Here is a 17,371-nt window from a genome sequence, read left to right on the forward strand (position 1 = left end):
GGTGGACCAAAAGAGGCCACAAAACGTGGATTTTTTAAAGAATTTTAGGTTGACCAAAAGAGGCCACAAAACTTGGATTTTTAAAGAATTTTAGGTGGACCAAAAGAGGCCACAAAACGTGGATTTTTTAAAGAATTTTAGGTGGACCAAAAGAGGCCACAAAACGTGGATTTTTTAAAGAATTTTAGGTGGACCAAAAGAGGCCACAAAACGTGGATTTTTTAAAGAATTTTAGGTGGACCAAAAGAGGCCACAAAACGTGGATTTTTTAAAGAATTTTAGGTGGACCAAAAGAGGCCACAAAACGTGGATTTTTTAAAGAATTTTAGGTGGACCAAAAGAGGCCACAAAACGTGGATTTTTTAAAGAATTTTAGGTGGACCAAAAGAGGCCACAAAACGTGGATTTTTTAAAGAATTTTAGGTGGACCAAAAGAGGCCACAAAACGTGGATTTTTTAAAGAATTTTAGGTGGACCAAAAGAGGCCACAAAACGTGGATTTTTTAAAGAATTTTAGGTGGACCAAAAGAGGCCACAAAACGTGGATTTTTTAAAGAATTTTAGGTGGACCAAAAGAGGCCACAAAACGTGGATTTTTTAAAGAATTTTAGGTGGACCAAAAGAGGCCACAAAACGTGGATTTTTTAAAGAATTTTAGGTGGACCAAAAGAGGCCACAAAACGTGGATTTTTTAAAGAATTTTAGGTGGACCAAAAGAGGCCACAAAACGTGGATTTTTTAAAGAATTTTAGGTGGACCAAAAGAGGCCACAAAACGTGGATTTTTTAAAGAATTTTAGGTGGACCAAAAGAGGCCACAAAACGTGGATTTTTTAAAGAATTTTAGGTGGACCAAAAGAGGCCACAAAACGTGGATTTTTTAAAGAATTTTAGGTGGACCAAAAGAGGCAACAAAACGTGGATTTTTTAAAGAATTTTAGGTGGACCAAAAGAGGCCACAAAACGTGGATTTTTTAAAGAATTTTAGGTGGACCAAAAGAGGCCACAAAACGTGGATTTTTTAAAGAATTTTAGGTGGACCAAAAGAGGCCACAAAACGTGGATTTTTTAAAGAATTTTAGGTGGACCAAAAGAGGCGACAAAACGTGGATTTTTTAAAGAATTTTAGAGGTGGACCAAAAGAGGCCACAAAACGTGGATTTTTTAAAGAATTTTAGGTGGACCAAAAGAGGCCACAAAACGTGGATTTTTTAAAGAATTTTAGGTGGACCAAAAGAGGCCACAAAACGTGGATTTTTTAAAGAATTTTAGGTGGACCAAAAGAGGCCACAAAACGTGGATTTTTTAAAAAAATTTAGGTGGACCAAAAGAGGCCACAAAACGTGGATTTTTTAAAAAAATTTAGGTGAACCAAAAGAGGCCACAAAACGTGGATTTTTTAAAGAATTTTAGGTGGACCAAAAGAGGCCACAAATCGTGGATTTTTTAAAGAATTTTAGGTGGACCAAAAGAGGCCACAAAACGTGGATTTTTTAAAGAATTTTAGGTGGACCAAAAGAGGCCACAAAACGTGGATTTTTTAAAAAAATTTAGGTGGACCAAAAGAGGCCACAAAACGTGGATTTTTTAAAGAATTTTAGGTGGACCAAAAGAGGCCACAAAACGTGGATTTTTTAAAGAATTTTAGGTTGACCAAAAGAGGCCACAAATCGTGGATTTTTTAAAGAATTTTAGGTGGACCAAAAGAGGCCACAAAACGTGGATTTTTTAAAGAATTTTAGGTGGACCAAAAGAGGCCACAAAACGTGGATTTTTTAAAGAATTTTAGGTGGACCAAAAGAGGCCACAAAACGTGGATTTTTTAAAGAATTTTAGGTGGACCAAAAGAGGCCACAAAACGTGGATTTTTTAAAGAATTTTAGGTGGACCAAAAGAGGCCACAAAACGTGGATTTTTTAAAGAATTTTAGGTGGACCAAAAGAGGCCACAAAACGTGGATTTTTTAAAGAATTTTAGGTGGACCAAAAGAGGCCACAAAACGTGGATTTTTTAAAGAATTTTAGGTGGACCAAAAGAGGCCACAAAACGTGGATTTTTTAAAGAATTTTAGGTGGACCAAAAGAGGCCACAAAACGTGGATTTTTTAAAGAATTTTAGGTGGACCAAAAGAGGCCACAAAACGTGGATTTTTTAAAGAATTTTAGGTGGACCAAAAGAGGCCACAAAACGTGGATTTTTTAAAGAATTTTAGGTGGACCAAAAGAGGCCACAAAACGTGGATTTTTTAAAGAATTTTAGGTGGACCAAAAGAGGCCACAAAACGTGGATTTTTTAAAGAATTTTAGGTGGACCAAAAGAGGCCACAAAACGTGGATTTTTTAAAGAATTTTAGGTGGACCAAAAGAGGCCACAAAACGTGGATTTTTTAAAGAATTTTAGGTGGACCAAAAGAGGCCACAAAACGTGGATTTTTTAAAGAATTTTAGGTGGACCAAAAGAGGCCACAAAACGTGGATTTTTTAAAGAATTTTAGGATTTTTTAAACAATTTTAGGTGAACCACAAGAGGCCACAAAACGTGGATATTTTAAAGAATTTTAGGATTTTTTAAAGAATTTTAGGTGAACCACAAGAGGCCACAAAACTTGGATTTTTTAAAGAATTTTAGGATTTTTTAAACAATTTTAGGTGAACCACAAGAGGCCACAAATCGTGGAATTTTTAAAGAATTTTAGGATTTTTTAAAGAATTTTAGGTGAACCACAAGAGGCCACAAAACGTGGATATTTTAAAGAATTTTAGGATTTTTTAAAGAATTTTAGGTGAACCACAAGAGGCCACAAAACGTGGATTTTTTAAAGAATTTTAGGATTTTTTAAAGAATTTTAGGATTTTGTAAAAAAAATTAGACGGATCCAAAGAGGCCAAAGATAATTTATTAAAGCGCTTTCAATGCTCATAATGAGCTTTGGCATTCGACCTAGGCAATGGCCGTGGGGGTAAGAATAAGAAAGATTGCTATACATCACTATTGTGGCAACCGGTGTGATAAACGACGTCGTGTTCTGGCAATACGCAATTTCCTTTGGCTCAGGCCATCTTCCTATCATCATCTCCGTTAACAGACAACCCGACTTCATGACCTGTTGGGAATCCACCCAACCCCCTCGATGACGACATCGATATGGACCTCATCAACCTCGATATGTCATTGTAATCGATGAGGTCCCATCGCCAATAAATGAAGCAACTGACTCTTCTTCTTGAAGTTGCGGATCGTCAGATCAAAATAATTTGTGCAAAACATATTCAAATATGATATTTTGAATAAAAAAATTTTAAAGTGACCGACTGTGTCAATAAAATTGAATTTAAAATCAGTTTAAAGTGTTTTTCTTTTGTTTACAGACAACAAAACGTAAGTATCCACAATGGTCCCAAATCCAAATTTTCTGGCCAAAACTATTTCAGCGTCCATTTTGTATTGAAATTAATTATTATTTATAATAAATGTGTACAAACAGCAATTCTTACGTTTTATCGACCAAAAACTGCCAAAATTTGTTGAACATGGTGGTCCCGTTGCGTGGGGTCTAAACCAAAACATTGACCTATGTTAATAATTTTTGGTACGAATCGGTCATAAAGTGTCGCTAAAATCCACAAAATATCTAAAATCGGACAGTACTTTTATGTGGGGGCTATGACAAAAAATGGACCTATTTTCAAAAAAAAATTATACATGCTTGTTTTCTACACTGAAACCCTTAAATATGAATTTTAAGGAAAATCGGTTGATAGATGTGGGTAATACCGCTATATTTCAATTGGATACTACGTACAGTCACAACAGGTATTTACAAAAATTCTCCCATCTTAAAATAGAAAAATCCAGTTCATTTCAACTGTGGCAAATTTGAGCACGATTTGACTTCTGAATTTATTAGTACAGACCCCCTGCTATATTTCAAATTCGATTTGGAGGTGGACATATTTAGACATTTTTTTTTAAAGTTTAAGAATATTTAAAAATATTTGTAAAAAATAAATTTTAATATATATAAAAACATTGATTTTATTACGCTAATTGTACAAATTTCATCGTTCTTTTTATAAATATTATGAAAGTACTCATTAACAGCTTCCCGATTCATAATAGCTTTGGTCTCACTTCTGTTTATTTATGCAGCGACGCAATACAACAAAAATTTTATATTTTACAGCACAAAGTCTGTTTTATTTTTAGATAAAAAAGTGTCAACTTTGGTACTGCGCCAATCAACAAATACTAACGTTATTTACAAAAACTAATTATTTTCAGATGACTTGATGTGTTTTTTATTATTCTGTGCAAAAAAAAAATAAAATTTCGAAACTTCAAAAATAGGATTTGGCCAAAAATTTCCTTATTGAAACCTACGTGGTACGTCGTCAGAATACTTGTTGTTTTTGTTGTAGTTTCGGTTCAAAATCTACTCTGTAGAATTTGAGCCCCTACAAGTCCTTTCGACAGTATTGGAACTTGTACATGACCTCTTACTGCCGTACTTTACTGAACCATGGAAAAGCTGATTGACAAGTGTTCAGATAATTTACCAATCACCGCCTGATCGGCTGAAACGATGCTGCCCCTGAAAATATTAATCGATGGTGTCTTGATTCCGACCACTAATTACCCCAAAATATTGGGTGTTGTTGCCATGAGCATCCCTTCCACAATCTTGTGGAATTGGCGGCACAATACCCAGCATATGGCTTTCTAATACTTCTTACCTTGAACAAGAATAAATTTTAAAAATAAAATTAATTTTATTTTGTTTTGTTTTATTTAGAATGTGCAAGTATTTATATCATAATACATATTATTAAAAAAGAATTTGTATATAAAAATGTTGGCAAGGTATTTAAAAAAGAAGGGATTGCCGAGCTCCATGTTGACATGGAGATTGGCAGTTACATTTACATATAAATGTGCCATGGAATTACATAAGAGGGGGGAGGTGGTTGGATATAAAATTGTCTAAAAAGTTTATACTAATCTCATCGTAGCCGTTTTTTTTTTTTTTTTTTGGTCAAGAAAAAATAATAAACTAAATATATAAAAATATGAAATATTTTTGTTTATAATAAAATACATACAATATACCACGTACAAATAATGATAAGGAACTTATTCATACTGAGATAAATGCATTTACTTTTTGTTGTTGTCTTTTGTTTTGTATCAAGGAAAATATTTATTATACAATTAGATATTGTAAAAAATAGGGTTGTTATTTGTAATGTTGGTACAAAAATTTGGTATATAATCGTTGGTATATGGAGGTCATTTATATTATATATTATATTATAATTATTTATGTATGTATATATACTTGTATATATTATTATATTATAATATTGTATCTATTGATATTACAAAAAAAAAAAACAAAAATTATTGATTAAAAATATTGCTTAATTGGCTGTGATTGAGTTACATTATACATATGTATCTACTTTATCTTGTTTTATATATCTCGGAGCTTTTTTTATTTTCCACTTTATGCACTTTTTCCCTTTATTTACTCAATTTCTCCTTTAGCCAGTCTTCGGTTAATTCATCCAATTCACGTATCTCATAGACCCGAGTCAAATCGATTTCCCGCTGCAAAGCACTTTTGGTACAGGCGTACATCATTTGCAATTCAATTTGACTATCACGTGGGGTGTAGAAAATGAAACACATCGGATATGATATCCGAGAATCATCGTGAACCATTTTATAAGTATAGATGACATAGCGGGGCTGATGTCCGGGCAGTTGTTCTTGTAAATCTTCAACGGATATATCATCTATAGCATCATCGATGACAACAAGTTGCTTCTCACGATCAACTTTTACTGGAAAGAGAAAAGAAAAGAGAACAAGTTAGAGAAAATGTTTACGAAAGAATGATAGTAAACAGATAGAGTAAGTTTAGACCATTTCGAGAGTCAAGCTAAATACATTAGTTCTGACTGTCTGGCTGGGTAACACGATAACTCTCGAATGCTAGATCACCTTCGGATTGGTTTATATCGATGCAATACATCAGGTATCTTATTGGCTGTTACATCGGAGTTTATGGGCTGTTTGTGAATCGTGTTGAAATTTTGATGGAAGAAAGTTCGTGTGGTCCTGATTACAACGATATAATTCGTTCTTGGGCAAGTAGTCCATACCTCCCCAGAAAATGGCCTTATTCTACAAAATCACTGGGATTATCAAATAAAATGGTCTGTGTACAAGATAACTTCCGAATAGAGTGCATTATTTGATCCAAACTAAACACATAGTAATATTTATTCTATACTTATATAAAGACAATTTGTATCGGTGTACTCCTTTCGGCACCTCTCTTAAGAACGTTCAAAAATTTTGCTTAACTGTGGTTTAAAGGACACTTTTCAGATCATGTTGAATTTTCCAAATCAGGAAGTTCTAGTGGTCATGATTATAACGTCATCGTTTTTTTAATATTGGGGAAGGCTTTAAAATGTCCCATGTACCTTCGACCGTTCTGACATTTTGAAGCAGGTTGTCCAGATCCTGATCAACCACATGTCAATATCGGCGAGAAGTAATGGATGTGAGGAATGCGTGCACTTCCGAGATTTCTCTGGTGTTAGACTCTTCTGAACTGCTGCAATAGGATTTATGTTGCTGCTTGCAGCTCCACAACGTCTTCCAGCATGTCTGCAACTTCGTCGTCGGATTCATATTCGTTGTAAAAATACAGGTAACTCCCGCAATCTCCCCAATAACAACAAACACAGTATCATACACTACATGTTGTTGTTCAGCGCCCGGAAATTCATCGTTCCTGCAATTCAATTGTAACGGTGTCCGCAACAAAGTCAGTCAAATTTTAGACTTTATCAGCAGGAGGAATATCATGGTAGCCGCGACCCAAGCAACAAAGGTCACCGCACCTTTAGCTTGCACGTTGAAATGGTTACAACGTTTTGCGAAAAGATCATACAAGAAGCGGATTAGGATGAGTTGGCTTCCTTATACACCGGTCTAACTCATACATTGAATATATGGGTGTAGCAGTAAAGTGTGGGATCGCCGAGTTAGAATTTGCTTAATGTGTACATACCGCCGATGAATTTTTGTGCCCTGCGTTATATGCCCGACATTAGTTCGATTTTGGAGGGCAATAACCGTTTGGTGCTAAGGGACCTCAATGCTCATCATGAGCTTTGACATTCCGACCTACTTACTTCGATCAGCTGTTTTGTGACGTCAACTTTGTCTATGAGCAGGGAGCTGACACTGGAAGTTAACAGGCTGGTCGGCGAGCATAAGCGGAACATGTGGTTAAATCATCTGAAGAGTTGCAACATTGGAGCCGGTTAATTGTGAGCAACGGTTAAGTCACTCTCGAACCCTGGAAAAAGGGAAGATAGGACCTCAGTCACGTTTGGCGACGTTACGTTGACTGATCCGAAGAGGTCCGCAAGTTATTTCAATAGACAGTTTGTCGAGCACCCAGAGAGTGGCAGGGCGAAGAGAAGAGTATTACGTCGCATCAGATCTCTTCCTGCCGAGGATGAACCACCACAATTTACAATGGATGATGTTGCCTTCAGGAACGCTAAATCATCCAAAGCGTTGGGCCCTGATGGGATCTCCATGGTAATGCTGAAGCAGCTGGATGAGCCGGAAGCGGAGTATCTCACTAAAGTTCTCAACATGTCGCTATCCACCCTCATTGTTCCCGAAGTCTGGAAAATGGGCAGGGTGATCCCACTACGGAAGCCCGGCAAGGATGCCAGCAAAAGTGAATCGTACAGGCCGACTTCGCTTTTGTCGCCCGTAGCAAAGACCCTTGAGGCCTTAGTCCTCCCCAGTATCAGAAATAGCTATCAAGTTGCCGATCATCAGCATGGATTCCGTAAGCAGCACAGCTCGACAACTGCGCTGCACGCCATTACCACATATATTTGTCAAGGAATCAACCAGAGACAGCCGTGCGATAGAACAGTGATGGTGGCGCTTGACTGATTAAAAGCCTTTGATACAGTCAGGCAATCCACGCTGTTTGAGGACATTGAGCAGACAACCCTCCGGCCAAGCTTGAAACGTTGGATAGTCAATTATATGTGTGGACGCCAGTCGTACGTGGAATTCAGGAACAAGAAGTCCAAACCCCGTAGAGTGAAACAGTGAGTTCCCCAAGGTGGGGTGATATCTCCGGAACTGTTTAACCTCTACCTCTCCTGTATTCCGCCCCCTACAGACGGCATCGAGATCGTAACGTATGCGCATGATTGCACGATCCTGGCGTCGGGTACCTATCCTGATGACATCTGTGAGAGACTGAACAACTATTTAACCGATCTTACCACCTTTTTCCATTCGAGCAAAATGCAGATTTCCGCCACAAAATCAACAGCCACTGTGTTCACCACATGGGCAGCGCAGTTTGGAAGAGAATTGAATGTCGTGGTCAACGGTAGCAGAATTCGGACCGCAAACTGCCCCAAAATTGTTAGAGGTCACATTCGACATTACTTTCAAGTTGTGCGCGCACGTCACAGTTATCTGTGACAAACTGAAAAGTAGGAACAAGGTCCTCAAGTCCCTAGCCGGCAGCACTTGGGGTGCAGATAAAGAAACCTTGTTGACTACATTTAACGCTGTAGGTTGGTCTGTGGTAAGCTATACGGCGACCAAACTGGTTCCCCGAGATTATGTGATACGAATTGGAAAAAGATTCAAACCTTTCAGAATACCGCCCTAAGAACAGCAACAGGGTGCCTCCTCAAATCTTCAGTGAACCATCTACATGAGGTGGCAAAGATTCTTCCAGTAAAGCAACGCAATGAGATGCTTTCGTTGCAGTACCTGCTTGGATGTTACCGTGTGAGCCATCCCAATCACCATCTTGTGGGTAGGCCCGACACATACTAGCAGATCAGGAAGGATATCCATGCTCTAGAGGGAGAGGTCCAACGATACAGGAGAGAACCCCTAGATCAGGTTTAAATAGTATTCACACGGATGCAGTTGCCAAGGCCTTAAGCAATTATAGTGTGAATAAAGTCCTCGAAATACATCCTCCATCTATCGCAGCTGAGAAGCGTCAGCTGCCACGACAAACTAGAATAGTTTTGGCTCAACTACGCTCGGGATATTGTAGTCGCCTAAATTCTTATTGGGCGGAAATCGACCGCGCCGTGCAAGACATCTGCCCAGTATGCGGCATGGGCCCGCATGACACAAACACCTTTTCAACTGCCCAGCCAAACCTACTTATCTAACTCCAGTGGATCTGTGGTTACATCCCATCGAAACAGCCACTTTCCTGGAAGTGGAGTTAGACCCGGAGCCAGATTGAACAGAAGAACGAACATAATAATAAACACTGTTACAACAACAACATGTTCTGGCAACTCGACATTTCGCTCGGACCAACTTCCTATTATTAACAAACCACCCGACTTTCTAACCTCTGATCGCAGTACTTTTCCGAACCATGGAAAAGCTGATTGGCAAGTGTTCAGAGAATTTACGGATCACCGCTTCAGAGAGCTGAGAGAACCTGCTGGTCGTATACCCGAAATTGGATCAAATTACCCAGCAGAGGTGACAGGACTATCAACTGATGAGCTTCGTCGTACGAACCCCGCAGACCTAAGAGTTAGTTACCCTTGAAGCCAATTGGCTAGTCGTGTCAATTGAATAAATTGTGGACAAATGTTTAATCGCTCTCGAATCCGTTAACTGCCATTTCCACCACTACGTAACCCAAGATATTGGATGTAAAGTTCCATAGTGTGTTTAAGTCGTCTACGTAAACCACAGCACAAGGTTCTCAGATCGCTGACCAGCAGCACTTGGGTTGCTGACAATGAAACCTTGTTGACCTCTTACAAAGCGCCAGTTTGATATGCAAATGTTAGCGCTACGCAGTAAAAGAATATTCCCATACGTGCTGTGGACTGCAACAAACTGCCTCTTCATGACACCAGTCACCAACAAGATGTTGTCGATGCAGTACCTGCTTGGATGTTAACACAGTGAACATTCCCACCAAAATCTAGTCCGCAGGTTTCCCCACTCAGGCACGTCAAGAGAGATCTTCATGATGAAGAGAAAGAGGGACAAAGGTACAAACGGGAACCTCTTGATCAACCAGCCTGACTGGCATTCGTGGATAGCATTCACATGGATGCAGTTCCATCAATGAATACCGTGTTCGAAGCCCATACACCACAGCAGAAGAACGGTAGCTGTCAAGACAACACGAGTGGATGATGCATCCGTCTCAATTCGTATTGGATCCGAATTGATAGAAAGATACCCAACATATGCCTTTTATGTGAATTGGGACCGCATGATACGATGCATTTGTTTAACTGACCGGCTAAACCCACTCACCTGAAGTTCTAATAAGGTCAACACCTTCTGGTACCTCCTTCTCAAAAGTTCAAAATTGTCGCTCAAAAGCAGTTTAAAAACTGCTCGAGGATCGTTTTTTTTACCAAAGGTACTCTGTTACAGCGATATAATGTTTTTGCTTCCTGAAATAATGTTCCAACTAAAATTGCTGGTTATAGGAAGGAATAATCCAGTTCCAAAATGGAACATATCGGTCCATTCCATCTGCCACCTCCTACGCTGGAGTTCACATTTTTTGCAACTGATGACGAATGCGGTTCTCGGAGAACATCCCCCTCGACATCTGGACATATCCGGTAGGCGGTTCGTATGGCCTACCACGAATTCCAGTGCTTGTCGCATAAAAATGAAGTCCAAATAGGGGGTGCATAATTTAAGACTGAGCGGTTAACTGTTTTGTAAGTAGTAAGCAATATTTTCGTTCTCCTTGCCCATTGTCGAACCCGAGGTGGCTTTGAAGACCTTATTTATATTTAATTTCCAGTATTTTCGAGTTTTAAATTGTTGGTATTGTCTTATCATCGACCTTGTTATAGAATATACCTTAACTCCATTCTCCATGACTTAAAGATGGTCGCTGTGGATTTTGGCGCTGATGGCTCCCTTTAGTAGTTGGTGCAGTCATCTGCGTAAGTCACCAGTTTTACGCCGTCTGAAGAAGAAGGAAGGGTGAAGTAGGGGATGGAAGATACCAAGGAACGGCCCTGACCGGTTTTAACATGGCACACCCCAGGATTTATCTTGGTCCCTCTTTCATCTCAAGTGGACACTGACCTCCCCGTGGTGTCACCTGGGGAACTACCTTTAACACCCGTTAAAGGTAGTGAGCTAACATATGCCGCGCGTTCGCCCATAAGAACGTTAAAAACTTGGGTTTGGGCGTCGGGTTAGTAACCCTCCCCTAGAAAAAAACAGCCTACTATAAAAAAACGAAAGAAAAGAAAACAAACCCCTCTGAAGTTGACGGACCCCGCAAACGTTTTAAGGACCGTGAAGGTACAACAAGAAGAAGGTGCAGTCTTCGCATTGGCAGACGTACTTGAAAAGTACAAGGCCAACACCTAAAGGTGACGCACTGTATTATAGCTGCCATGACGTAAAGCATGAGTTTGGTTGCGGATTTGTAGTTAATCGAAGACTAAAACATCTGTTATCCAGCTTCACCCCAGTGAATGAAAGACTCGCTGCAATTCGATTTAAAGCAAAATTCTTCAACATCAGCTTTATTTGCGCTCATGCTCCCACTGAAGACAAGGACGAACAGACCAAAGATATATTTTACGAGCGCTTAGAAGAAACTTATCACCGTTGTCCTGCCCATGATATTAAAATTATTCTAGGCGATTTTAATGCCAAAATTGGAAAGGAGAATATCTTTGGTCCAACAGTCGGGAAATTCAGTCTCCACAGTGAAACATCTGACAATGGTATGAGGCTGATAGACTTTGCAGCTGCAAAAAACATGGTAGTTAGCAGTACCAGATTTAATCATCTCGATATTCATAAGGGCACCTGGCTGTCTCCAGATCAAAGAACAAGTAATCAAATTGAGCATGTTGTGATAGATGGAAGACATTCATCGATCGTTTTGGATGTGCTATCGTTCCGAGGCGCAAACATTGATTCAGACCACTACCTTGTTGCAGCAAAGGTACGTACCCGTCTAAACGTTGCAAATAAAGCACGAACAGACACAACGCGGAAGTTGGACATCGATAGACTGCAAACACAACAGATAACCACAGCATATTCCACTCAACTAGCCCAATTGCTTAATGAGAGCACTCCTTGTCCCGATAACATAACAACACAATGGCAAAATATTGTCCACTCCATGCAAACAGCCGCAAAATCCATACTTGGATACCAGAGACCTCCACAAAGGAATTCATGGTATAACCAAGAGTGTCGTGCTGCTACCGAGGAGAAAAATGCGGCATATAGAGCTACTTTACAATCAGTAGCGCACGAGAGAGATATCGGGAGAAAAGGAGAGAAGAGAACGTCTTTTCCGCTAGAAAAAGACAGAAATCGAAAAGAGGGATTGTGAAAAAATCGAGATGTACCGGAGCCAGAATGAAGTCCGAAAGTTCTATAAAAGAGTAAAACATCAAACTGATGGCTTTTGGAACCGGCACATCCTCCTGTAAGGACCAGCAAGGTAATTTGGTAACTGATACATATAGTGTGCTCAGGATATGGAAGGAACATTTCTCCTATCTGCTGGTATCCAATAGTAGCGAAGACGATGATAACACAGATTCAATCCCAGAAGATGGTATAGAATGTATACCGCCCGGCCAAGATGAGGTAAAAACAGCAATAAACCGGCTGAAGAATAATAAAGCAGCAGGAGCCGATGGCTTACCAGCCGAGCTGTTTAAAACCGGAGGCGACGCGCTGATAAGGTGTATGCATCAGCTAGTTAGCACCATCTGGCAGGAAGAACGCGTACCCGACGATTGGAACCTGTGCATTCTGTGTCCCGTCCACAAGAAAGGAGATAAGACCATATGCTCCAACTATAGGGGCATAAGTCTAAGATAGTGTCAGGGATATTGTGCGAACGACTAAAGCCAATTGTCAACGAAATAATTGGACCATACCAATGTGGCTTTAGACCATTGACCAGATATCAACACTGCGGCGAGAAGACCCAAGAGATGCAGATCGACACCTACCACATTTTTGTCGATTATAAAGCCACTTCTTTCAAAAGTTTTTCAAACCGTGTCTGAATTTGGTATCCCCGCAAAGCTCATTCGGCTTTGTAAAATGACTTTAACTGACACGAGACACTCAGTTAAAATAGGAAAGTACCTCTCCGAAGAGTTTTGTACTAAAAGAGGTTTCAGGCAAGGAGACATCCTTTCGTGTGATTTCTTCAACATCCTGCTGGAAAAGGTTATACGAGAGGCAAACGTCAAAATAAGTGGCACAATCTACACCAATAGCCACATGTTACTTGCTTATGCTGATGATATAGACATCATGGGACGATCAGTAAAAGCAGTAACTGATACCTTTATGAAGTTTGAAGGAGAATCTGCTAAAGTGGGTATGGTGGTAAACGGCGGGAAGAACAAGTTGATGGTGTCGACGTGCAATGCGTCCATTGAGCTCGAACCAACTGTTGATGTTGGTTCCTATAATTTTGAGGTAGTAAAAGACTTCGTCTACCTCGGCACCTCCGTAAACAAAACCAACGACATCAGTTGTGAAATAAAAAGAAGAATTGTATTGGCCAACAGATGCTACTATGGTTTAAGTAAGCAATTTAAAAACAAAGCCACATCTCGTCAAACAAAAATAACACTATACAAAACGCTGATACTACCCGTGTTAATGTATGGCTCCGAAGCATGGGTACTTGCGCAAGCAGATAAGGCAGTGCTTGGTGTGTTTGAGAGGAAAATTCTTCGAAAGATCTACGGGCTGATTTGCGTTGACGGTGAATATCGACGTCGTATGAACCACGAGCTATATCAGCTATACAAAGACATGAGTATAGTTAAACGTATCGAGATGCAACGATTGCGTTGGTTAGGCCATATCATAAGAATGAGCGATGATGAACCCGCTAAAAAGGCGTATGAATACATGCCACATGGCGGTGCACGCAGAATCGGCAGGCCTAAGCTTCGATGGAGCATACAATTGGATGAAGAAATAAAAAGGGGCGGTATGCCAGAAAGCGAAGCGAAAAACAGAGAGAATTGGAGATCTTTTCTTAGTTTGGTCAATGGAACATATGTTCATGGGCCAGCTAAGTATTTTCTTTTCTGAACTTTGGCTTTTACCGCGACTGGATGCTTCGATAAAATAAGGAGGTTATCGAAGATAACGCCGAGTAATTTCCTGTATTTTCGAGTTTTGAACTGTTGGTATTGTATTATCATCGACCTTAATAAACCTTAACTCCATTGTCCATAACGTGAAGATGGTCGCTGTGGATTTTGGCGCTGATGGCTTCCTTTAAAAACGTAGCCTAGCTGGTGCAATCATCTGCGTAGAAAGAAAATTGGATAAGCAACAGTTAAATAGAAAGTGAGATTATTACACCTCCTTGCGGTACGCCCTGTTTAAGTTTCCGACTTCTTACCTTAAATACTATATGTGCCTTCCTACCATAAATGTCATAATCATTTCTTCGTCGTACTATGCAATGTGGCATTGCACCGTGGTGCAATGGTATGCACACCCGCCTTGCACACATAAGGTCGTGGGTTCGATTCCCCGGCCAGGAAACATCAAAAACAATTTTCAACGGTGGCAAAATACCCCTCAGTAATGTTGGCGACGTTTCCTGAGTATTTCAGCCATGTAAAACTTCTCTACAAAAGTGATGTCTTAGACACGCCTTTCGGACTCGGCGATAAACTGTAGGTCCCATATCATAGAGCTAATATGAATCGGGGTGCACTCATTGATATGAGAGAAGTATCCATTGTCCCTTATGGGATGTTTGTGGAATAATTATTATTACTATGCAATGTGGAGTTCAAGATGTCTCAGAACAACAATACATGATCGAATGTGTAAAATGGCTTTGACAAGTCTAGGGCTACTACGATCGTCCTTTCGGCAGGACTTGTTTGATATAAGCCGTTTGTAATGCTGTTGACGGCACCTGTGAGCGTTTTTATCCACGCTGGTGCTGTGCTACAGGAAGATATTCAGTCATGCTAGGTAGCAGTAGAGATTATATAAGAGAGAGATCCAAAGTATAAATAAGGTTCTGGTAGCGGAATTATCTTCACCATTTTCCAAATCTCTGGAATCAATGACTTATTGATGCATAGAGTCTGGAATACTGCTAAAAAGCCTTTTATAGCCGGGCCGATATTTTTCAGCATAAGTATCGAAATACCATCAGGTCCCAGAAGTTTCGATGGTTTAGCTCTTTTGATGGCAGTGCTAATGTCCTTGGTTGTAAATAGGACAAGGCGCCTCTCTCCCCCTTTTGCGAACCCCTTCTAAATAAAACACACATTAATTTTTATTCAAATTTGACTCTAAAAGAAGATAAATCAGATGCATATATATTTTATTAAATGAATTTGTTGTTGTTGTTTTTGTTTGTTTGTATCGCCATTATGTTCCATTATGTACATATATTTAAAAATGTCATGAAATTAGCGATTATTATAATGATGTATGGTTGGGCGCCACCGCGTATGGTATTCGAAGAAAGTCAAGACTTTACTTTATGAGTTTTCATTTAGAAAAAATCCTGACATTTCCCTAAACACAATATGATGAGTGGCGACCAGATTTTGGGGATTGTTATCTCGTTAAGATACTTTTTAACAATAGAAAAATTCGACATTGGGAATGACGAATTTCCACACTTAAAAAACTACGTATTTTTGTTATCGATTTTTTGTCTAATGTTTTTTTCTTTTCTTTTTTTGTGTTTCTGTTTTGTATCTTTGTATTGCTTTTTGTTTTCTCGTGTTTTTTACGTTACTCTTTATTTTGTTTTTTCTGTTTTTTCGTTGCCTATAAGGCGGCGGCCTCTACGTTTCTGTTTCTGTTTCATTTTTTGTTTTTGCTTTAGCATTAGATTTTATCAAGGATTAGAAAGGAAGGAAAAGGAGGACAGTATGCTAATGATGGTGATAATGATGAAAGAAGGTTTGGAGAAATGAACACATTGATGATTCTAAATCAAAATGTTGGTTTTGTTGGTTTTCTTATAGCTGAACGGATTTTGATTTTTTGATTATTGCATCAAAATTAATTCGTTTTTTCTTTTGTTTTTTTGTTTTTTACTCTCCTACTACTCTTTCTTCCCTACCTATTTTATATTATTTATTATGTATTTATGCATGTATTTTGTCTTATGTTTGGTATCTCTTGTGGCGGTTCGTTCATTTACTATTTTTTGTTTGTTTTTTGCTTTTCCTTTTTTATTACTTTGTATTACTTCCAATTATTTACAATTTAATTAAGTTTACATTCGGTTTTATTTTTAATTCAATTCGTCTAATAATAAGAAAAACCTTTTTATCGTTTATTTGTTATTGCTGTTGTTGTTGTTAGATTATGGAGTATTTTTAATATAAAACTGTTCTTTTTTTATTTCGTTCTGTTCTGCTGCATTCTTGGATTTTTATTTTAATTTCCAATTATTTACACTGTGACTTAAAATTAAAAACTTAAATATATTAATTAATAGAAAAATTGCAATTGTTTATGCACATTTTTATTCTAACATTTCCAAACGACTTTACTGAACTGGAACAAAAGAAGCTAATGACTATTTACCCATGTGTCATCGGAAGTTTCAATTATTTTTTTAAAAATTAAATGATCAGAATGTCGTCTCCCTACTTTGTAGGGATTACAAAATTGGATATCGAGAGGTTTTATAAAATGCCAAGTTACACTAATAGGCCGTTTATATATAACAAGGTTAACCCAGTGGGTCTGGGTTTCAAATGTCATTTCCATTGTATATACTTCAAACAAATCCTCATAAAGAAGGTTAACCCTGCAAAAAACTATAATATAAACGCCGTATTAATTTGCTATTTTTTTAAAAAAAAAAGTGCGTAGTGTGAAGGTTGTTGAAGGTTTAACGACGACAGTCCCAACGCTCTTTTTCGTTTACGCCCATTATCAATGTTTTATATAATTTTTCTAACTCATTAACCTCCCCTCGTAGTTGTTTACAACATGTGACCTTTAGTACACCGTTAGGTTCATTGACGGGCCGAGTCAAGACCACACATCAACTATATACAATTATACGTAAAACGTGGGTCCGACGTGGTTTTTGCTATAAAAGGACTGAAAGAATTAGAAGGGGGCGGTATGCGAACAAGTGAATCAGAGTCAATAAGTATCTAGTGCGCGAATTAAACCCGAGGACCCAGGCATAGGGAATACAGGTGAGTCAGAGTGGTGTTTAATCCTTTATAGAGCCGCGTAAACCTAGGTTAGGTTTTAGGATGCGTAGCTGCTGTGATGGCAGC

The 17,371-nt window shown here is 38.8% G+C and overlaps 1 protein-coding gene across 1 annotated transcript in view; it reads right to left on the reverse strand.

Annotated features, from left to right (window-relative positions):
- Positions 1-4,789: 4,789 nt before the first annotated feature.
- GMF (Glia maturation factor) overlaps positions 4,790-17,371 on the reverse strand; it is a 72,109-nt gene continuing 59,527 nt past the window's right edge. Inside the window, exon 3 of the mRNA XM_073970925.1 lies at positions 4,790-5,842. Within this exon, the coding sequence (XP_073827026.1) occupies positions 5,520-5,842 (323 nt within the window). The 3' untranslated portion in view covers positions 4,790-5,519. The remainder of the gene's footprint in view (positions 5,843-17,371) is intronic.

This window comes from Musca autumnalis, unplaced genomic scaffold (assembly GCF_047663935.1).
Source record: "Musca autumnalis isolate F117 unplaced genomic scaffold, ASM4766393v1 scaffold_2, whole genome shotgun sequence".
In the NCBI taxonomy this organism is placed as follows: domain Eukaryota; kingdom Metazoa; phylum Arthropoda; class Insecta; order Diptera; family Muscidae; genus Musca; species Musca autumnalis.